The sequence below is a fragment of the Zeus faber genome (assembly GCF_960531495.2).
Source record: "Zeus faber genome assembly, chromosome: 22".
In the NCBI taxonomy this organism is placed as follows: Eukaryota; Metazoa; Chordata; class Actinopteri; order Zeiformes; family Zeidae; genus Zeus; species Zeus faber.
Window position 1 is genome coordinate 9,969,009 of NC_137209.1, and position 23,791 is coordinate 9,992,799.

A 23,791-nucleotide genomic window follows, 5' to 3' on the forward strand; every position below is an offset into this window, starting at 1 on the left:
CCACGTTGCCCCACCATGTTGCTGTGACGTGCCAGACGTGAGATGTATAACCCCTGCGCTGGTCTAAACCCAAAACTGATTCTGTTGCCTCGTCTCGCGTAATATTAGACACCTGTTGCACAAGCATGATGTAATGTATTCGTAACAGTCATCTATGTGATGAACAGACTCCATACGGAACTTTTCCGTAACAGCAGCCAATGTGGGGATGACTACCTATTGCCTTTGCCGGATATTTTCTTTTATCATTTTGAAACCATTTTGAAATTCTTCACAGGAAGTTTGCAGGCAAAAAAAAAAAAAAACGTCTTTGGGTTTTCTTGGAAGTCTTGGTGGGAATGTTATTGTGAAAAAGGCTGTACTTGCCATTTTGCCTGACTCACATTCCCAACTGTTCTTCTGGACACGTGGCGTGGGCGTGTATTCATTTATTGTCAGTTTGTGCATATTCCTCACAATGGGCAACGTCACAAAGAACAACATGTTCGTGCCGTTTGTGATGCAGCTCAACATGCAGAAGATGTCGTCTATATTCAGCAGAGTCTCTCAACAAGTGGACTGTATATAGAAATGCACGTCATATATCATTTGTAGTTGATATTTAGCCTCACTTAAAACAAAGGCTCATGCTCAATTCATTGCAAATAGCACAAATACCGAATGCCCTTCTCGAAGGTGCCCTCCCTAATTTATGGAAACAGCCATTATCAGGGAGAAATATAGATTACAATACTGTCGTGGTAGCTGAAGTATGTTGGCATTTCCGTAATGTCTATGCAATGCGTGGAAAATCTTTGATGTATACATCATCAATCAATGTGCCATTTTCTGTTGTTGCTTCTTAACCAATTGAGAATATACACATTGTTGCAGGACACTGAGAAAGCAACATAATTATTTTACCTCCAGAAAATGTATCCAGGTAGTCTACCATAGACGTCGGCTTTTGATGGAAAGCATCGAGTTTGTATGAATGTGGTATACAAAGGACTGGCACAGTTGCTTTCAGAGATGCTACACTGAACCTTAGTCATTCGATATTAACATCATCATATGAAACACAACCTGGCTTGCTGTGAAAGGAGAGCCCTGGCAGATGAATGTGTTCCGGGGAAGGCTCTGCTGTTAACCATGTTTCTCTTACACAAAGTATATCTGATGGAATCAGATCAAAATCCATGGTTCGTATTTAATGTCTTCTGCATGAGGCATGAGTCCTTGAACATTGTGCAAAATGACTTTCTATGAGGAGTGTGGCAGACGGGTCGTGGTTAAGCCACGTCTGCAAGGGACAGGGCTGGCTTGACTCCGTGGCGGCGCAGCTTTACATTGTCTGCCCAATCAGCCTCTTTAGCGCTGATTGGTCGGACCCGGCTGGGTCATATATGTTGTTCTGTCTTTCAGTGGAAATCGTGTGGTGCACGACGCGGAAACGGCTGCAGTTCAGAGCTCGCGGCGACCAGGAGAAACAGACTCTAAACATCACTTTTATATTATGTTACTGTTTTGCCAGCGAGTTTTTGTGTTATCATTATTAATAAAATCCTCGTCATGTCGGCGTTTCACTGCCAGAATGACTCAGTCTCCCTCCCTCAACCCGTAAATGTGGGCACAGACTCCCACAAGGAGCTAGTTGGATCTTTTAATGGTTCACTAAAAGGAAGCACCTGTCATGAATTTTCAATCATGTCTTTCAATTTGATTGGCTGATGGTGGCCATTTTGATTATTTGGACCGAATCTGTAGGAGGAGTTACAAAAAAAAAAAATGTTTTGGATGTAATTCAAAATGGCGGAAAAATCATGAAGCAAATGGGCGCCTAGTGAGTGCTTTCAACACGATTCAGCCTGCACTGCTGCCAGAGAAGCTCCAAGAGATGAAGGTGGCCTCCACAACCTCCTGGATTATTGACTACCTGACAGACAGACCACAGTTTGTGGGGCTGAGGGAATGCATGTCTGAGCAGGTGGTTATTAACACAGGAGCACCGCAGGGCACTGTACTCTCACCTTTCCTCTTCACCCTGTATACCTCAGACTTCCAATACAATTCGGAGTCCTGTCATCTGCAGAAATTTTCAGATGACTCTGCAGTTGTGGGGTGTATCACCGTTGGACAAGAGACTGAGTGCAGGGAACTGGTGGACCGCATTGTGGCATGGTGTGGAAACATCAGCTCGTCTTAAATTCAACCAAGACGAAGAAGATGGTTGTGGATTTCAGGAGGACCAGGACTAAGCCGAACACTATTTCCATCCTTGGAGAAGAGGTGGACGTAGTGGAGGGTTACAGGTACCTGGGCGTTCACCTGGACAGCAGACCAGACTGGAAATGCAACACTGAGACTATCTACAGGAAGGGACAGAGCAGACTCTACTTGTTGAGGAAGCTCAGGTCCTTCAATGTGTGCAGCAAGATGTTGCATATCTCCTACCAGTCTGTTGTGGCTAGTGCAATTTTCTTCTCAGTCATCTGTTGGGGCAGCAGCATTAGAGCCAGAGACTCCAAGAAACTAAACAAACTGATAAGGAAGGCTGGCTCTGTGCTGGGGGCTGCTCTGGAGCCCCTAGAGCTCGTTGTGGAGAGAAGGATGTTGTATAAGCTGCTCAACATAAAGAATAACACTGCCCACCCCCTACACAACCTACTGGTCAGACAACAGAGTGTCTTCAGCCAGAGGCTCCTTCAGCTCCGCTGCAATAAGGACCGTTACAGGAGGCCATCCCTGCCCACCACAATAACCTCTGACAAAGACTCCCCTCTGGGCCAGGAGGGAACTCCTCCTCTGAATGGCAATGCACAAGATACATTTTTCCTTCACATTTAACTTTTACTTTTAAGCTTTACCTTACACTAAGTTAAATTATATTTTAGTCTATTTATTATTATATTATATATTATATTATTATATTTATTTATCTATTTATCTATTTATACTGTACACTGGTTCTTTTATATCTATATATGTGTGCATGTGTATAGATGTATGTGTGTGTGTGTATATATATATATATATATATATATATATAGTAATTAATTTAAAACAATATGTTTTTGTACATTATGTGTTTTGTTATCCATGTCATTGCTGCTGCAATACTAATTATTATTCCCCAGATAGTATCTTTATTTTATCTTATCTTCCACGGGTTGATATCAGTGGAAACAGCAAGGTCTCTTTCCCATTCCATGGTCAGTAAAGATAAAGTCTTCACGGATCAGCGGATCATCTAATGTACTCATTCTTAATCCTGTCCATCCTTGTCACTCCCAAAATCTCAACATCCTCAACTCAACCACCTCCAGTTCAGCCACCTGCCTTTGATCCACCGCCTCTAAACCGTACAACATACTGTAGCTGGTCTCACTACAGTCCTGTAGACCTTCCCTTTCACTCTTGCTGGAACCCTTCTGTCACAGATCACTCCAGACACTCTTCTCCACCCACTCCACCCTGCCTGTACTCTCTTCCTCACCTCTTTCCCGCACTCTCCACTGCTTTGGATGGTCAACTCCAAGTACTTGAACTCATCTGCCTTCTCCACCTCCACTCCTTGCATTCTCAGCTTTTCGCCGCCCTCCCTCCCATTGAGGCACATGTATTCTGTCTTACTCCTGCTGACTTTCATTCCTCTTCTCTCTAATGCATGCCTCGACTTCTCCAGGCTCTCCTCAACCTGCTCTCTACTCTCACTACAGATCACAATGTCATCCGCAAACATCATAGTCCACGGAGACTCCTGCCTGATTTCATCTGTTAACCTGTCCATCACCATTGCAAACAAGAAAGAGCTCAGAGCTGATCCTTGATGGAATCCCACCTCCACTTTGAATGCCTTTGTCACACCTACTGCACAGCTTACTACTGTCTGACTGCCCTTATACCTCTCCTGTACCACTCTTGCGTACTTCTCTGCCATCCCCGACTTCCTCATGCAATACCACACCTCCTCTCTCGGCACCCTATCATAAGCTTTCTCAAAATCCACAAAGACGCAGTGCAACTCCCTCTGGCCTTCCCTGTACTTTTCAATCAGCATTCTTAAAGCAAACATTGCATCTGTAGTACTCTTTCCTGGCATGAAACCATACTGCTGCTCGCTGATCCCAACCTCTCCTCTTAACCTAGCCTCCACTACCCTTTCCCATAGCTTCATGCTGTGGCTGATTAACTTTATTCCCCTGTAGTTACTAAGCTGTGTACATCTCCCTTATTCTTGAAGATGGGTACCAGTACACTTCTTCTCCACTCCTCCGGCATCCTCTCCCTTTTCACACCACTGCCATCTCACCTCAACATTTCGATGCTTCCCCAGGTATGTCATCTGGGCTAACTGCCTTTCCACTCTTCATCTTCTTTAATGCTATTCTCACCTCATCCTTGCTAATTTGCTGCACTTCTTGATCCACTATCCCCCCATCATCAACTGTTCCCCCTCTCTCATTTTCTTCATTCATCAACTCCTCAAAGTACTCCTTCAACCTTCTCAACACACTCTCCTCACTAGTCAGCACGTTCCCATCATTATCCTTCATCACTCTAACCTGCTGTACATCCTTCCCAGCTTGGTCCCTTTGTCTTACCAATCGGTACAAGTCCTTTTCTCCTTCTTTACTGTCTCCTTCTACCTCTCATACAACTTGTCGTATGCCTTTTCCTTTGCCTTTGCCACTTCTCTCTTCGCCTTGCGCCGCATCAGCTTGTACTCCTGTCTACTTTCTTTATCTCTCTGACCATCCCATTTCTTCCTTGTCAAACTTCTTCTGCTCTAGGCCCTCCTGTTCTTCCTCATTCCACCACCAAGAGTCCTTGCCTTCCTTCCTCCTCCCGCATGATACACAGAGTCCCTTCTCGGCCATCCCCCTCACCACTTCTGCAGTTGTTTTCCAGTCATCTGGTAACCGTTCATTCCCACCTATTGCCTGCCTTACGTCTTCCCTAAATTGCATGCAACACTCCTCCTTTATTAACTTCCACCATTTAATATTTGGCTCTTCTTTCACTCTCTTCCTCTTCCTTGGCCTCCAGAGTCATCCTACAGACCACCGTCCAATGCTGCCTAGCAACACACTCCACTACTACCACTTTGCAGTCACTAATCTCTTTCAGATTGCACCTCCTGCATAAGATGTAGTCAACCTGTGTGCACCTTCCTCCACTCTTGTATGTATGTCACCCTGTGTTCCTCCCTCTTCTTGAAATACGGGTTAACAACAGCCAATTCCATCCTTTTGGCGAAATCCACCACCCTCTGTCCTTCCATGTTCCTCTCCTTGACACCATACGTACCCATCACCTTCTCGTCACCTATGTCTCTGATCCCTTCGCCAACATGCCCATTGAGATCTGCTCAAACGAACACTCTCTCTCCCTTGCGGACGCTCTCCACCACTACATCCAACTCACTAAAGAATTATTCTTTCTGTTCCATCTCACACCCAACTTGGGGAGCATATGCACTGATCACATTCATTATCACCCCATCAATTTCCAGCTTCATGCTCATCACTCTGTTCGACACACTCGTCACCTCCAAAACACGATTGACATAATTCTTTCTTCAAGACTATCCCTACCCTATTTCTCCTGCCATCCACTCCATGGTAGAACAGTTTTTACCCGGCTCCGATACTCCTGGCCTTACTCCCCTTCCAACTGGTCTCTTGTACACAAGTTCAAGTTCAAGAGAAGTAAAGATAAAAGTGTTCTCTGTTTTTAATTAAATTTTGTATATTTTGGAAAAGGGATTTTTTCAAATTACCTATATGAGTAACATGTTCAATCATCGGAGGTGGTTGTAGGATCTTGTTTGTTAATTTGATTTTAACTTTTAGAGACTGCTGTAGTTGAAGGAATTGCAGGAAACTGTGACCATCGATATTATACCTTTGGGTTAAGGTTGGGAAGGATATAAGGAAATTGTTTTCAAAAATGTGTTCCAGATGAGTAATCTTTGTCTTTTCCAAGACCTGAAGATTATTGCTTTGTTTTTAAACAGAGAATCTGGGTCATGCCAGATTGGAGTGAATTTGTTTGGAGATAGAGTGTGACCACTGAGTTTGAGGAATCTCCACCAGGCTGACAGAGTGGTTGCGATGAATGGGTTTTTAAAGCAATTATGTTTCCTTATTGATTCAGTAAGAAATGGGAGATCAGATATTGATCAATGTCTTGCCATCCATGGCCCAATTGTTGCTCTGGTTGAAACCATTTAATTATAAATTGAAGATGGTTCGCTAAACAGTAATATCTGAAGTTTGGGGCTGCTAGGCCTCCACAGTCTTTCTTTTTCTATAGTGTTGCTAGTTTAATGCTCGGTTTCTTGTATCTCAAATATAATTTTTTTAGTTGCGTTGATTATTGAGTCTAGAGTATTTAACCATTTTACAGTTGGTTGGACTGGTGTCATTGAAAATATATAGTTTCTTTTTGGGAGTATATTCATTTTCACTGCTGCTATCCTACCAATTAGTGAGATGGGTAGGTTGTTCCATCGAATGAGGTCTTCTTCAATGGATTTGAGCAATGGAATAAAGTAAAGGGTAAACAAATCTGACAGATTGGTGGAGATATACCAAGGCAATACCAAGGCATCTATTGTTGCCTGTTGGGATGATTAAGGGGAGTTTTGGGGTTAAAGCATTCTAGTCCTCCCCACTGAGTGGTAACACCATGGTTTTAGTTAAGTTTATTGAGTAGTCTGAAATAGCTGAAATTTTTTATATAGGATTGAACAGTTCCGGATGATATTGGGTTCCGTAAAAACACCAAATTATCGCCTGCATACAAACTGATTTTGTGAAAAGAGTTTCCTATTTTTATGCCAATAATATTGTTTTGACAGATGGCCGCCACGAGGGGTTCAATAAAGATGACGAATAGAAAAGGGGAGAGCGGACATCTTTGTCTTGTGCAGCGTTGTAGAGTGAAACGCTGTAAAGTGTAACCACTGGTGATGACAGAAGCAGATGGTAAGTTGTACAGAAATCTGATTCATTAAATGAGTGACTCTCCTAAGCCAAGTTTGTTGAGGGCGTAAAAGACCTATGTCCAATTAACTCTGTCAAATGTTTTATGGGCATCTAAAGAAGCAATAACAGTATTAAAGTTGTTCCTTTGAGATATGCTGATCAGACTATATAAATGGTGCATATTGCTAGATGAGCGTCTGCCCTTGACAAAGCCTGTTTGGTCAGGGTGAATTACAAGTGGAATTACTTTTTCAATTCTGTTAGTAAGTGTTTAACTAATAATCTTTAAATTGCAATTAATTAGGCTTATGGGTCTATAACTAGAGGTGAGGGTTTGGTCCTTATTGGGTTTGAGCAAAACCAAAATAAGAACAGTATTCATGTGCAGAGGCATGGTGGAGGTTGACTTCATCTCTGTAACCATTCAGGTGAATAAAGGGGATATAGGTGGCCAGAAGTGTTTATAGAATTCCACAGGGGTAGCCATTTGACCCAGGTGATTTATTGTTGGGCATAGAGAGGAGAACTTTCCTGAGTTCTTCTAGAGTAAGTGATTGATCTAATGCGGTAGCCTGCTCTGAGGATAGTTTAGGGAGGTCGATATCATCGAGGAATTAGTTAATGTTTGATATATTTGATTCATTATCTGAGTGATATAGCTTATTTTAAAAGTTTCTGAATATTTTACTGATGTCTTGAGGGGTGTGTGTTATCCTACCCTGTCGATCTTTGATGGCTGTAATAATTGTTTTTTCTCTACCGCATTTCAATTGATTGGCAAGAATTTTTCTGATTTGTCATTGAATTCAAAATAATTCACTCTTGTTCATTGCATGAGGAATTGTGTCTTTTGATGGATGATATTATCAAGTTGAGATGTAATTGTCCGGATCTCATTTCGGATTTGCTCAGCGGGTGGGTGGGCTTGTTGGGAGTGCAAGTCTTTTAATTGTTGTTCTAGTTTATTTTGGCATTCTTGTCCTTTCTTTTTCTTGTGAGTGGAGAATAAAATGATACTACCTCTCAGAACTGCCATTGCCATTTCCCAGAGTAAGGATGGTGATATTTCTGGGGAGTCATTCAGTTCAATGAAGGAAGTGAATTCTCTCAAAAAGTAATGGTTAAATTATTTATCTGTTAAAAGTAAGGTGTTAAACCGTCACCTGCTAGGAGGGTTCGGGTTGGTTTCATTTATGAGGTTAAAACTAATTGGCCTGTGATCGCAGATTACAGAGGGGTGGATTTCAGGATTAGTTATTTTGGGCATTATAGAGTTACTTGTCAAAAAAAATCAATTCTAGAGAAGCTTTTGTGCGGTGGTGAATAATATGTGTTTTCTCTATTATGTGGAGGGCTTGTGATTATCTCTGGTTTGTGAATGGTCTAAACTAGTATTAAGTACTGTGTTGAAGTCCCCTCCCAGTATAATAATTGAGTCATGGGCCATAAATATTAACTATGGTTCATTTGAGGTTTCCTAAAATTTTGTTAATCATTATGTATGGCCCTTCTGTGTCTGATATTGTGGTTTTATTCTGATATGGGATACTTTTATTGATCAATATAGAATCCCTTCTTTTGAGTTATATGATGCAGAAAACATCTGATTAACCAATTTTTCGTTTTGAGTTTGAGGTGCTCTGTGCAGTGAGGTTAGTTTCTTGCAGTAGACAGAAGCTGGGTTTCATCCTGGTGAGGTGACTCAGGATTTTGCTATGTTTAGCTGGTGAGCCCAACCTATCACATTCCAACTAACAAACTTAATGGGTGTCATTGAGGTTAGTTAGGGGCTGATGGATGTGGATTTGTAGTTTTCCCATGCAGCAGCACAGTGCTTCCAAGGAAATAGCTATACTACCGTGCCCATTGTTTTCCCACAGATAGGTCTGAGTTTTTCTCCTTTACAATCCTTTTTACTGTCATAGTATTGCAGGAAGTTTGTAGGGATGCATATCTACACAAACAAATGACAAATAGACAAAGATAAACATAGAATATTGCAGAATCAGACATATACATATAGTGAGAGAGTGGATAGAGGGTGAGAGCGATGAGAGAAGTTGGGAGCAATATTTACAATCCTGACATAGATAGGGTGCTAATTTCTACATCTCGCATCAGAATTATCAGAATAACCAGGGTGTGGTGGAGGAGTCTCGGAATAATAGACTGTCTATATATAGTTTATCGACAACAAGCAATACCCGTTTAGCCTTCTGCCAGTTCTCCTTCAGTGTGGGGTACAGCACCTTTTGTCAGTCGTTGACCTCCCAGGGGGATTCAAGATTCAAGATTCAAGATTCAAGATTTTTATTTGTCACATACATATACATACTTCCATACATATATGCAGTGAAATGTAATGCAACGCACCCGGTGATAGCACACAATAAGTCCTAGGAAAAAGTACTTGGTCAAAAGGGATTGGTCAAAAGGGATTGGTCATTCATACCCAGCGTGGCTCATTTCAGCTCATTTGCTTTTAACCAGCTCCCTGTGCTTGAAGAGTTCAAACTTAGCAATGATGGAGCGAGGACGGTTCCCCGCAGTTGGTGAACACTGTGGAAGGCGATCTGCTTTACGGTGTCCGTGGTGAGTTTCAGGGCGGTGCGGAGAAAGTCTGTCATCATGTTTTCTGGGGTCTCTGTGTTGTTCTCTGGGATCCCAGAAAATATGAGGTTGTCCTGCATACTTCTGGATTGGGATATCCAGGATTTTCTTTCATTATTTTATTTTCATTTTTTTATAACCTCCATCTCTGTTGTGAGACGTGACACAGAGGTTTTTAGATCCGCGTTGTCTTTTTGTATCTCACCGACCTAGCAGTGCAGGAAATCAAGGCTGGCTTTAATCCCGGAAAAGTCTGGGAGGGGACCAAGCATGTCCAGCTTCTTTGCTAATATCATCCAAGACACTAAACTCTACAGCGGTGGGGATTAGATCAATTTGATCACCTGTATCGGTAGCTGAGTCTGCCTTCTTCTTTTTCGCCGGATTGTTACAGTCCTGGTCCTCTTTCATCACATAGTCCTTTTATTATTTTTAGCTTCAAGTTCTGCTTCCTCTTGCTTCCTTAAAGCTTCAACACCATCTTTGTGCACTCTGAAGTGATAGGATCAGCGAGTTTTGTGGATCAATCAAGTGGAACAGTGACAATTCCACTGCTATCAACGACACCACTGCAGAGATTGGGGGATCCACTCTCTTGCTGTCCGTCTGCGCTGTTGAACAGTCTGTCAGCTAGAACGGCTGACACTGGCTCTTGCTTTTGCTGTTGCTCCTGATTGTCTCCCCAGCAACACAATCTGCTGGCCAGTGACGGCCGGCAAGACTCTTTGTCCAGCTCCGTTGATTCCAACTGCTTATGCAGTTGGAGGTTATAGAGGAACAGGACACGCTTCTTCTCCATCTTGGGGTAGAAGAAAGCAGCGATGACCCTCTTCAGACGGTTGCAGTAGGCCTGTGGGAGACAGCTCAGCACCAACAGCACGATAACACAGGAACTCCAGAGGTAGTATTCACTCCGCAGTTCCGAGGGCATGAGGAGGCATTCTTGGTTGCTCGAGTGCAGTACCAGGCTGGAGGCAGAGTTGAAGGCTGTGACAGTCTTCCTCAGGAGTCTGGCCATCATAGAGACTCCACCAACATCTATGTCAACTGTGTGATTTTTTCTAATGTGGAACTGCATGTGCGTGGTTTTCTTTAGGATGTGCATTGTCCTGTGCAGGATCAGATCTACAGTCAGAAGGACACAATGCATCATGGCCAGTAAGAATGCCTGGAATACACCCAACAACAGTGGCTGTAGCTCTGTAGTGCTGAGGGATGCACTGCAGGGAAAAATCAGATCCTTCTGCGCAGCTGCATTCAGAGGGAGGACGACACGCTTCCCAGTGTTTTTCCTGCGAGTGTCGATCTGTTTGAAGTATGTGGTGACGTAGAAGTTGTCGAAACGAACGTCTTTCCTGTAGCTTCTGACGTAACCAAATGCTGTGGTGAAGATGGTGATGAAGGTGAGGGAGAGCAGGAGCTGCAGCACCTCCAGCAGCTTGGTGCCCACATCATGAAACTCCCAGAAAGAACTTCTAAGCTCGGAGGTGAAGTTTTCATAGAGGGCGGAGTCATCCAGCACTTCCCGTTGTTCCACACGCTGCATCACAACGTCTGTTCTGAACTCTCCGGCCAGCTGGCTGACGGTCTTGTTGAGTTGATCAAATGTTTGGCCAAAGTTTCCCTCCACAGGAATCTGGTCTCTGCACCACGGAGTCATAACTCTCATGACATCACACAGGAAGTGGACCTTCATGGAGACGCACAGGAAGTGGTTGATAACGGGAACCTTGACTGAATCAATGCAATTCTGCCATTTTTCCTGGAACCATTTTCTACAGCGATCGATTCCCTCTTGTACCACCGAGTCACACTGCATCTGTGTCTGGGCAGAGAAACTGTCTTGCGTGCTTTTGCCGGTGGAAACATTATCAGCTTTGAAGCCGTACTGCGACACAACTTCATCTCTGATGCTCTGGAACCTTTTGTTAATGTCTCGAGCTTCATCTAAGAAGTCTGCGTTCTCAGTCTTGATCTGATTGGCCAGCTGGATGTATGGTTCCATGGTGCTCTTCCAGAGCAGCTTGGTGTTTTGGACCTGGAGATCCATGTTGCAGCTCACAGAAAGAGCGAGAGCCTCCACGTTATGTTGGATGTTGGACACAGGGCCTCTGAGCCAAATAGAGAGCAGGAACAGCATTAGGTAGTTTCTCCCTCGAGAGCTGAGCATGCTGGGAAACATAAGGAGGAACGAAGCTCTGAAGGAGGACGAGAACACTCCACTGACGATACACACAGCAATGAAGACACTTCCCGCTGCCAGTTTCTGGTTAAAGGTGAGAGGGAGGTTGTGGAACAAACACAGGAACAAAACTGTACCACTGACTGCCCCAAACGCAGCTCTTGCAAGGACACGATTCACGGTAAAACCATCTGAAGGGCCGAAGAGGAGTCGATAGATAGAGTCCGCCAGGATGGCTCGACCAATCAGCTCCAAGGTGCTGTGGGGTGTCTTTGTTTTCTCGTTTTCATTTTCCATCTTCTCTTCTATACCTTTAATCATGCTGTCATCCTTTCACCCTGCCATTCTCTCTTCCATTTTCTGTTGTTAAATGCTATGTGTAGAATAGTTCATGATGGAGCAAGGGTCCGGTTGGGTAATACTGGTATTCGTTGCAGGGTGTCAATTTAAACAGAGGGTGAAGGATTCCTTCTTTGGACGATGGCAGCTCAGGGCTTGGGTTTTGATAGCAGTTTGCGCATCTCCCATCTTCTGACTGCAGCTTGTATACAACTCTAGGAGAGGGAGAGTTGTGATGTCACAATGACGTCAATGGCCATACCCCTAGGTAGGTGTGGCAACCGGGGGGGGGGGGTTATGTGGGGAATTCCCCCAATGTGTTTAATATGTGTTTCCATGATGACTGGATCACCCAGTCACACCAATCTCTCATAAGAAACCTCTATTAACACAAACTATAGCTATATTGGGAGCATTTCTACACTGTGTGTATGTGTGTGTGTGTGTGTGTGTGTGTGTGTGTGTGTGCGTGCGTGCGTGCGTGCGTGCGTGCGTGCGTGCGTGCGTGCGTGCGTGCGTGTCCACACAACTTCACTTAGCTTAGGATGGAGGTGTAAGGGAAAAAAAAAAAAAAAAAGCAAGCATACAGAGAGAAAATAAATAAAAATAGCAAATTTGAGGTTATAGAGTTGTTGGTGTGCAGGCGTACATACAAAAACATCAAGAACAACAGTGATACGCAATGAAAGAGTAAACTACATAAAAAATGGTGAGATAACTATTCATGTAATTGATGGAGTAGCAGATAAAGAAATGTGTAAAATAATTAATAAAAAATGCAATAAATCAAAGTATGTCTTTTCCATTCTTTCTTCCCCTTCAGTTTTATTTTCTTCCGCTCTCATTTCTCTTATTATTCTTCTCCACCCCCCCTCACCCAGGAGGGAGTTCACCTCCTGGGTGAACTCCCTCTGGTGGTCAGGTGGAGGACACACTGAATCCCTTACAGGTATTGTCTACAGGTTTAGTTTTTATTGAGGTGCTTGAAGTTTTCCATGAAGGGTCACTTGATTGGCATTTTGCGTAGTCCCTGAGAATTTGGCTCAGCTCAGAATTTGTGTCTTTCCCTATTCCGAGTCAGAGACTACACTGCAGTGCGTGCGTTGGCATAGGTCCTTAGTCTGCGATGCCAGGGCCTTTATAGATGGATAGGCCTGCCCAACTGAGAGAGAAACTAAGTGGGCACGCTACTCACAATAATTAATACACCTCTCAAAATATATAACCAAAGATGTGCCAAGATTTTGCTCTTACTTGAGTCCTGTAGTCTTTTATTAGATACCTGTATGATTGTGATTTTTGTGATATAATGTGATTTTATCACATTTTCCTTGCATGACGGGAGAAAGACTCCACTGTGGTGCAAAGTGCAAATAGTCTGTAACGTAGTCGTCTAAGTTAGCATTGACCCTTTTATTATTTTATCAATGCTAATGTACAGAGAGACAGGGCCTTTATACACCGCTGATGAAGCCAAGGATATTTAAAAGATTGAGGGTGTCCCGACGAGCTTTGCACGACGGTGAGAAAGAATTATTTTGATATGGCTACTTCATGTTCAAAAAGAAAGCCTTGATTGTGTCATCACCAGTATCTTAGGTTTGATCTGTACATCACTATGAGTCCTTACGTATTTCACAGCCCATCACATTTTGCATCTGCTGTTGGAAGTTCATGGGGCAGGGGGCGGGGAGTGGGGTTTGGGGGTGGTTGCGGGTACAAGCTTATAGACACTTTAAAGCTCTCTTTTTCCACCATGTTGGTACTGTCTCTCTGTGTGACAGAGTGTAGCTCCAGATGGATGGGCCCAGGGCTCTGAGAAGGGATCAGAGCAGCAGACACATGTCCGCCACGGCCCCTTATGTACAGAAGACCAGACTGGATGGCCGCACAGCCTGAGAGGCCTCAGGATCCACACGCATGCACGCACACACACACACACACTTAGACGTAGACAGACATCCACATACGCTTGTTAAGGCTTCAGGGATGCAAGCATTCATGCATCGCAGAAACTTCATAAAACTTTCCGCACACGCAGCTCTGTAAATAAACCAGATGCAAGATGGCACTAGGCAGAGTGGCAGGCCAAAAGGAAAGCCAGGGTTCTCCAGGCTCCGCACTAATGACAGACTACCGGGCCAAGGGGGGAGAAAGGGAGAGGGGATTGAGGAATGGAGAGATAGAGGGAGAACAGAACACTGTACGAGAGCTTGTTGTTGCTCCTTGGACCAGATGAGACCGGGGAGGGAGGAGATGCACATTAGATGGTAGTTAAAACAGAAACGAGATACGGAGAAGGGGGGGAGGGCAAGTCATCAAGGCAGAAAATAAACTCACACACTCAGGAAGAGAGACGGAGAAGGAGCAAGAGAAAGAGCAGAAGAGGAGAGGGGCCGATACAGAGCAAATGAGATTGCGAGAAAGGAAAAGGGAGGGGACGGAGGAAAATCGAAAGAGTGACAGAGCTAGAGATGGAGCGAGGGAGGCAGAGGAAGCATGGGACGACAAAGAGAACCATGGAGGTGAGTAGAAAAAGAGAGGGAGGAAGGGGGGAGAGCTGTTGACTTGATAACAAAGAGGTCAGCAGAATAAGGACCTCAGCTGGGGACAACAGCCCTAACAGTTGCCCAGTGCTCATTTGACAAAGAACACACGCACGCGCACACACGGACACGTGCACGCGCACACGCACACGCACACGCACACGCACACATACACACACACACACACACACACACACACACACACACACACACACACACACACACACACATACGCACACAGGTCCACCCAGTGGTAATAGGTTTTTTGGAAAGACAAATGAGCTTGGGGTCTCTCTAGGAAATGTGGAGCAGGCCTTGAAAGGGTTACTCTGCTTATTAGACCACAATTATTCTCACAGACGCTGCCTTTGTTCATCCAGGAGCCACACTCACCTGAGGAAGGAACACACACACACACACACACACACACACACACACACACACACACACACACACACACACACACACACACACACACACACACACACACTCACTCTGCGAAGAGTCAAGGGTTGTGAGCACTTAAACATCAACAATGACTGCCCCAATTCTGTTCCCCTCAATTCCAATTCTGACCCCTATTCCGAGGATTGAAGCACACACACAGACATACACAGAACAGAACGGACACAGAATGCATACGAACATACATGCACACTCACGCTCTCACACACACACACATACACACACACACACACACACACACACACACACACACACACACACACACACACACACACACACACACACACTCACTCTTTCTACACCGTTAACCAAGGCTGACAGACCCCTGTGTTCTTTCCCCGCTTTAAAGAGAGTTCCAGCGACAATGAAGCCAGAATACAGTGTTGGGACAGAATTACTGCTGGAATGCTGCCAGAGCCCTAGCATTCAGTGTATGTGTGTGTGTGGTGTGTGCGTGCGTGCGTGCGTGTGTGCGTGTGTGTGTGTGTGTGTGTGTGTGTCTAAGAGAGAGGGGAACAATGAGCATGTCTGTGCAGCCAGGCAGCGGTAGGATAAATACACCTTTAACACACAGCCCAGTGAGTCAGTACACAGGCAGGACTGCCGCCATTTGACCGGCTGAAGGCAGTGGAGCAGATGGGAGACACTCAGAGCAGAATGGAACTGGACGCTTATAGAATGTGCCATGGCAGTTTATGAACAGGACAGAAGCAAAGTTCCGCCCCCCATCTCTACCGACATCAAGAGCCAGAGTGAGATAGATACTTCATTCATCCCGAAAGGAAATGCAGGATATGGCTTCTTAATAATCATCTTTCACTTCTTGCGGGTCAGAGCAGGATAGTTTGGTAACTTTATATATGACGGGCACAACTGATAGCGTGGGTCGTAGCTGGCCCACTTGTACTGTTAGCTGAAATCTGCGGTATAGGTAGGTTCGGTTATTCCAACCTAGGTTAGGTTTCCCCCCTTAGCCAGCCCTCCTGGCTCCGACATGTTAGTCATAGACGACTCCATAACCTGTAACATGAGGCTTAGTGGTCTTTTTACCTGGGGCCAGAGCTCCTGACATACAAACACATTTTAGAGTGCTGGCAAACAGACAGACATAAGAGCCAGGCACAAAAAGCCAACATTGTTATACTTGCTGGCACCAATAACGTGGCACCAATGATGTGATGGTGAAGCAATCGGAGGTCTCGAGGGGTAAACCTAGCAACGACTTGTGCTTAGGTTAGAAAGATGAGTCGGCATGGTATAATTCTCTCTGGGCCCTTACCCGTGAGGGGTAATGACGAAAGGTACAGTGGACTCGTATTTCTCGACCGCTGGCAGACGAACTTCTGTCAAAACACACCTTCCTATATGTAGATAACTGTCCCCCCTTCTGGGGGCGTCCTGGCCTGTTCAGGACGGAGGGCCTTCACCCTCCCGTGCAAAGCGCCGTCACCGTTTCGAGGAATATGGATTTGTGTTGGGAGTCAAGGGGTTGAGACATGACATCCCCCTTGAGAGCATGCTGGGATGCAGACTACTAGAGAGCCTGGAAGTGCATCTTTAAAGGATGTGGTGTCTAGCTTAGTTCATACAGGGCAGGCTGATAGTGAGCCTGCCAATGCCACACCCTCACAGGGTGAAGACCCTAGTAAGTTGAGCTAGTATTTGGCAGGATATTAGCAAGCCGCGTAGCCGGTTATAGAGGACAGATCCTGCTAGTCAGATGAATGGGTTGCAGGATATTAGTGAGCTTGTCAATAGTGCATGCCTACACGAGGTACAGCCTGCTAGATTAGATAATTGCATGGTTTGCCAGCCTCCCTCCCTTATGACACAGCGTTTCACAACTTTCCCTGTCTAAAAGAGCAGGTTATACTACCACAGTGGCCTACCTTGTTATGGATCATTGTCAAGGATCACCTCATGAACATCAGATCACCCCCAGTCTAAAGCATTGATAATTATTGCTCTGATCAGAGACCATTATCTCCAGCGTTGTCAATGCACCCACGAGTGGTTGCATTGCCCTTATTTCTAGATCTAAACTCAATCTCAACCCTGAATTGAACAAGGTACTTGTTATGCTGCCCTCAATTTCATCGCCCGTTTATTCATCTCTATCTATATATCGTTTTCCTGGCTCCTACTCGGGCTACATAGAAGATCTGTTCATATTTTGTCTCTGGTATAGTGATGCCGGCAGATAATATTTATGGGAGATTTTAATATTCATGCGAACTCCCCGGTGAACCCCTTAGCAGAGTGCTCCAGACAATAGTAGTCACATTTGGCTTCGCTCAAGTCAATACATGAGCTCACTCATAACAGAGGTAACATTCCTGACCACGTAGTAACCCAGGCATTTATGCCTCTAATGTAGTGGTCCTACAAGATAAGCAATAATAAATGATATCGGACCCGTCGCACACGTTAACCAATGTGACATTCACGCCGAAATAAAGAACTTAATGTAAATCACTTAAGTTACAGCTTCTGTTTTAATTTGGAAGTCAGGGTGTAGAGGACGCCAGCTGCTACTTCATCAACTAATGGAGCCGAGGGTGAGAAAAAGGATGCAGGATCGGAGCCAGGAGAGGTGGAGCCGGGATTTGGACGGTTCTACTGATACACAGAGACTTTAACGGTCCCGCCAATGCACGAGTGTATATAAATGTATTTGGTTGCCTATTACTCATCAGTACACTTAATTCTCTCTCATGTTCAATGTCTGTTGTTGCATCTCTTCTCGTGTTGATAGAACAGTTGCGACACCTCCCCCGGTGAGTTTCACCAACCGCTCCTGTTAATGCTGACATTACGCTAAAACTTTCCCCGGAACCACGTGACAGATCCACCCTACATATATCTGCTATGGACCATTAGTGCACCGCTGAGCTGCCAGCCGCAGCAGAATCACTACAGACAATGACACTTTCATTTGTATCCCATCCTGCAGCCATCTCCTGTTTCCCCCGGCGTGCAGCGCATGGCTGTAACCGCACCGTGGAAGTCCTGGCTCACAGCAGAAGGGTTGAGGGGGGATGAACTGGAGCCTGAACCTCTGATCTGATGGGGCTCATATTATTTAAATCCAGCCAACCTTCATTTGCCCCTCATGAAATTCAGAATCGACTGTGCTTTATCCGTAGCTTTATTGACACACACACACACACACACACACACACACACACACACACACACACACACACACACACACACACACCAGTGCCTTCCGCCTTCCCCAGCCAATTTCTCTACCACTGGATTATTCATGTTGTTTACTTTCTTTTACAGTATGTAAACTGCCCTGTGAATAATCTATTAATCTAGGACTCCCTCACTGCTGTGGAAATACACACACACACACACACACACACACACACACACACACACACACACACACACACACACACACAGACACATGTGCGCACACACACAGGCACACACACTTGCACGCACGCGCAAGCGCACATGCACTGATGTTACCCCCCACCACACACACACACACAGACACAGGCAAACACCACAAGCCACGAGACAAATATGCATTTCCACATACACGCATTTGAACATCCACACACACAGATACAGTTCCTATCTAAATGTTGACCAAAGACACACACACACTTGAAAATGATATCGCTGTGTACAGACGGTGTGCACAAGCGCCGCGCGTTCACACACACACACACACACACACACACACACACACACACACACACACACACACTAGAGCAGGGTTGTAATCTGGTTTCAGTCATCATCTGATGGAGGTCAGGCAATCTTTGAACACATAACCGCAGAAAATAACTCAGTGTGATGTCCAGTCTGTATAATCCACATCATATAAAGCCGCCTATAAAAAAAAATCTAAAATGTAAAAATAAAAATAAAAAACCCCCGGAAATTTCACCCCCTGTCGACACAAATACCAGCAAGGTTTTAACAACAGCGGTATGTGGCATCAGGAGGATAATCACTAGAACTTTATAACCCTGTAAAAAAAAATAATAATAATGGTGATGAAACATTCAATCATTGTCAATATTGCAATAACCAGATATGGACAAAAGGGGGCACAGCTCCTCTGCTACTCACCCATTTTAAGAAATAGACCAAACGAGGATGAGTTTCTGCTGTAGAATTAAATGTCAGCAAGCACATAATTCATTCATTAAAATTCTCCATAGCTGGAGATGGGTAGTTTCTTAAACTGCACTTTATTTTGTCAAAAGTAATAATTTGAGTTTTGTTTGTAAAATTAGAGAAAAAAGGTTTGTCTTTATTTCGTAATTAGCTCTAAATTATACACCCAGTCCACGGGGAGAAGAACCAAAATAAATTGCACATAAAAAAAAAAAAAAAAAAAATTTAAATTAAATCAGATAATAACATCTCAGAAAGCTTTTTCTTACTCCACAAATCATTTTTCAGGACAAATAATTCATAATGGCCTCAATGTGCAATAAGGACAGTGTCTGGAGCAGTATAAGACACTTCCCTCTCCGAATTTGATATACATCTCACATCAACACTCCCACCAGAGCTTCCATGCTTTTCTAGACGCAGTTGGAGGTCATACAAGTGGGCATCGGGACCCAAACAGTTGTTGAAAAAACGTGCTAAAATGGAAAAAGCAGGCACTAAGTGCAGCTGTCAGTGTTCATCAGCGTGTCAGTATTTTCAAGACTTGTATTTTTCTTGCGCCCACCGGGCATGTGATACGCGGTCCGTCCACTTGGTGACGCTGGTGTCCTGCGCTGAAACAGAGCTTCGCCAGAGGAGTTGGGACTGGTATGCCTGCTAAGAGCAGCCGCAGTGCGCTCACACGCAGTGGCAACAATAGAAAGGTGTATGTGGGGAGAACAGAATGTGTTTGCCTGCATCACATTCTCTCAAATGCTCGAAAAAAACCAAAAACAAACAAACAAAAAAAAAAGAATGGCTGTCTGCATCATGGTGCGAAATTGTGGGTCACATTTTTAAGGTCGACATATGTGCCATTCCTATTTCCCTAATCCGTGAACATGCATGTCTGCGTTTGTGTCTATACGTGTCTACGTGACATACCAGGATCTCCCCTCCTCGGGGATCCACACGTGTTTGCAGAGAATCTAGAATGAGTGCGGTGAACGTGTGTGTGTGTGTGTGTGTGTGTGTGTGTGTGTGTGTGTGAGCGCCTGTGTGTTGAAATCCCACTTGAAGAAGGGCTCGTTGATGGCGGCTTCGCAGAAGTAGTCGTTGATGTAGGTGAGGAGCAGGCGGCGGTCCCAGTCGTCGGTGACGCGGCCTCCGTAGTTGATGTGAGCGATCATGTACCTGAGCGCCTTCCACCGGGATCTCCTTGTACTCGTCCGGGTACAGACTGGAGCAGGCTGTCGCTCGCCCCGGCGGAGGGGAAAGGGACTCGGGCCTTGGTAAACGGCGAAGAAGTTTGAGGTGGGAGGGAGAGGGGACGACGTGAGGTGAAACCGTCGGCGTCCTGCGGTCGGGCCGTGCCGCCGGAGCGGCGTGGAAAAAACAAGCTTGGATTTGGCGGCGTAGCACTTTGCTCCGGGGACCTGCGTTCTCAAAACATTTAATTTTCCAGTCACTCTAAGCTGATTTCACAGGCTATTGTGCAGGTTAATCTAGCAAAATGCATTGTTTGGTTTTTTTTGGGGGTGGGGAATTTAACTCTACTCCGGGCCAAATTGTATTCGCTGTGTTTTTTGTTTCCCTAATTCTTAATGGTAATGGCTCTGGGAAAGATTAAGGACAGTCGTTGAACCTCTTCACACAAATCCGGAACCCATCTTGAATGTCACACGAGGTCAACTGTGTCCCTCGCCAGAGTTTCAGCTCCTCTCACTCGGAGCGACAGGTGCGGGCCTGCGAGACAATGAAATGGCAACGGTGGGTGAAAGCACCGGCCTGGAAGTCTGCGTCATTGAAGTGGTAGATGACGGTCCAGCCGAGCGGCGGGAACTTCTACCTCTCAGCTGGTACAGACGCTGATGCTTGTCTTTCAGAGAGAGGACCAGGGTGCAGGACGAGGGCACGTAGTGGGCAGTTCGCCGTGCGTGTGCAACACAAATAAGGGTCAACAGAGCATGTGAATTTGTTTATGTATATATCTGAGAGAATGTGTATGTGTGTGTGTATGCGTGTGTGTGTGTGTGTGTGTGTGTGTGTGTGCGTGTGTGTGTGTGTGCGCGTGTGTGCACGTAAATCTAGCTGTGTGATATAATATCTGTGAATCCGTGGGCCTGGAAGGGTTTTCTTTTTTTTTCTCTCTGTTGTCTTCCCCGTAGGAGGACTTTAAATGAGAAACTCAGTATTACTCGACACCGAACCACAGGAGTCTCCTAGATAATGAAACTACGCGACAGCATGACGTAATGGCCCTGTATCGCGAATGCTTCAACTTCCTTTGAGAGAATTTATGATTTGGGAGAAGTCGATCCATATGGTATGGTAAGTATATCACGAAAACCGCACCTCCATTTTATATCACACAATTCATTGTAAGTGATTGTAAATTCTTTTGTAATTTACTCTACAAAATGTGTATTATGACAAGACAGTCATTCATCCACATTTGGTTGATTAAAAAACAATAAAAGTGAAAGATGACAGAGAACGATATTGAATTATGGGTCAGAACTACCTGGAATCGGGCGACATTAAAAGATTAATTCTTGACAGAGAGTGCTTTTCCTCCTCCATGACTGTTGGATTTGCGCTGTGACGAGAGAGAGAGAGTGAGACAGGAAAAGGCAAAAGGAATGTGGGGAAGAGAGAGAGAGAGAGAGAGAGCCAAAGAAAGCAACAAAGGCCAGTGGTTAAGAAAGGGAAAGAAAAGCAGCAAAGTCGGGAGCGAGCCGTGAATAGGGAACCGCCGCGTGGATGGGATTGTTCAGGTGAGGCTCCCCACAACACGTCCCCGCTAAGTCACCGTTTATATGCAGGCTCCCAGGATGTAAAACCACTTTAGGCCATCCGCAGAGTCCCAAACAGCTCTGCGCTTTGTGCTTTTCACCTGCTGTGATGTTATCTCCCTGCAACCCCATCAACCGCTTGTAAAAAAAAAAGTGGACGCGAGGTGAATAGCGCTCGCCGGGGAAAGAAAAAAAGAAAAAAAAGAAAAAGACCTTTCTCGTCGAAAAGCTGCACGCCGCGAGCGCAGAGACCGAGACGTAGGAGAGAGAGGAGGGAACATGGCAGGAAGGTGAAATTAATCAAAAGAACAGACAATGGAAATTGACTTCCCCAAACAAACAAATTGCTTGATGTATAACAGTGGCATTTCCCTGGTTACGGAGAGGCGTGTCTGAGAGGCAACTAAGCAAAGAAATTGACAGTCGGCCTCCGCCGCTAGAATAAATGACTTCAAATCATCCAGATGAGCGTGAAAGAGTAGGGAAAGGGGTGGATCTCGACGCACGGCGAGAACGATTCATCTGAATACACCAGATCAATCAAACAGTCGTCAAGCGTTCGCTGCACTTTGTCGAGCGCAAGCGACAATCAAAGAGCTACTCTTTTTATTTTTTTTTTTTGGGGGGGGGGGGTCAGTGCTGCCTAGCAACAGTGCCAATCTGGTAGAGAAGACGGTGAACGCTTCCAAAGAGGCCGGGAGCGCAGGGGGGCGTGGCCCCATACTTGACCCCCGGATCAGGCGCCTGGCCCTGGCCCAGAGAGATGGCATGGAAGCACTTTCCCACGCCGGAGGCCCTCGGCCAGCTGCGCCAGGGACCCCCACCCCGTGGGGTCCACGCCCTGGGACGGCGATCAGAGGGGTGCTGTCGGGGTTGGCGGCGACGAGATGAGCCAACACATGAGCCGACGCGTGACGCCGCGGCGAGGATCGAGTGGGATTCTGCGGAGTTGCGAGCGAGCTGCAGTCAAGCGGAGTGACACCGAGTCACATGAAAAACACTCATTTGGTGAAGCCAAAGTGGATGCGGCTTTGAAGTCAAACTCGACAATGGAGCGTCACGGCGCTCCGTGCGCGACTCCGCATCGCTCTCCGGCAGCCGGCACGAGTCGTCGGCGTCAATCAAGAGGGCGGCTTACGCTGGAGTGTGTGCGCGCGTGGGCGAGAGGGCTCGCACTGACAGAAAGCCAGAAACATAAAGGGATGGATGGAGGGAGGGAGAGAGACAGACATACTACAGTGCTGTAAATCTTCTCCGAGCGCTGGAGAAGATGACGACCTTCCATGCTCCGCACCGCTTTTGCTAAAACTGAAACTTCCCGTCCAAACGGCCGAAAAGAAATGACGGCATGAACCACGGGGCCAATCATCATTAACTGGAGCTAGATAAACACCGGGAGGAGAGAAATCCTCCTGTGATCGTATTAATATTGAACTGAACTTTGTCTAATCTAATTCCCAGTGTTGGAGGAGAGCAGAGGAACTGAGACGCACACACACACACACACACACACACACGCACACACGCACACACGCACACACGCACACACGCACACACACACACACACACACCCTCTATCTCCCTCTCATGTAGCAGCGTGAACAGATCCTCGGAGGTGAGCGGGAAGCGGAGACACCGGCGTCATCAATGGGACGCCGTAACAAAGAGTACACACACACACACACACACACACAGCGGGAGAATGGCTGCTTCATCAAAGAGCTACAATAAGTCATTGTTCGCGACTGGCAATACTTAAGC

At 45.5% G+C, this 23,791-nt stretch overlaps 1 protein-coding gene across 1 annotated transcript in view; it reads right to left on the reverse strand.

Moving 5' to 3' along the window:
* LOC307247108 (E3 ubiquitin-protein ligase DCST1-like) overlaps positions 1 to 20,425 on the reverse strand; it is a gene marked incomplete at both ends in the record, with an annotated part of 38,974 nt that extends 18,549 nt beyond the window's left edge. The window contains 2 exons of the mRNA XM_080023174.1: positions 10,226 to 11,923; positions 20,310 to 20,425. Coding sequence (XP_079879300.1) covers positions 10,226 to 11,923; positions 20,310 to 20,425 — 1,814 coding nt within the window. The remainder of the gene's footprint in view (positions 1 to 10,225; positions 11,924 to 20,309) is intronic.
* Between the last annotated feature and the right edge of the window lie 3,366 nt (positions 20,426 to 23,791).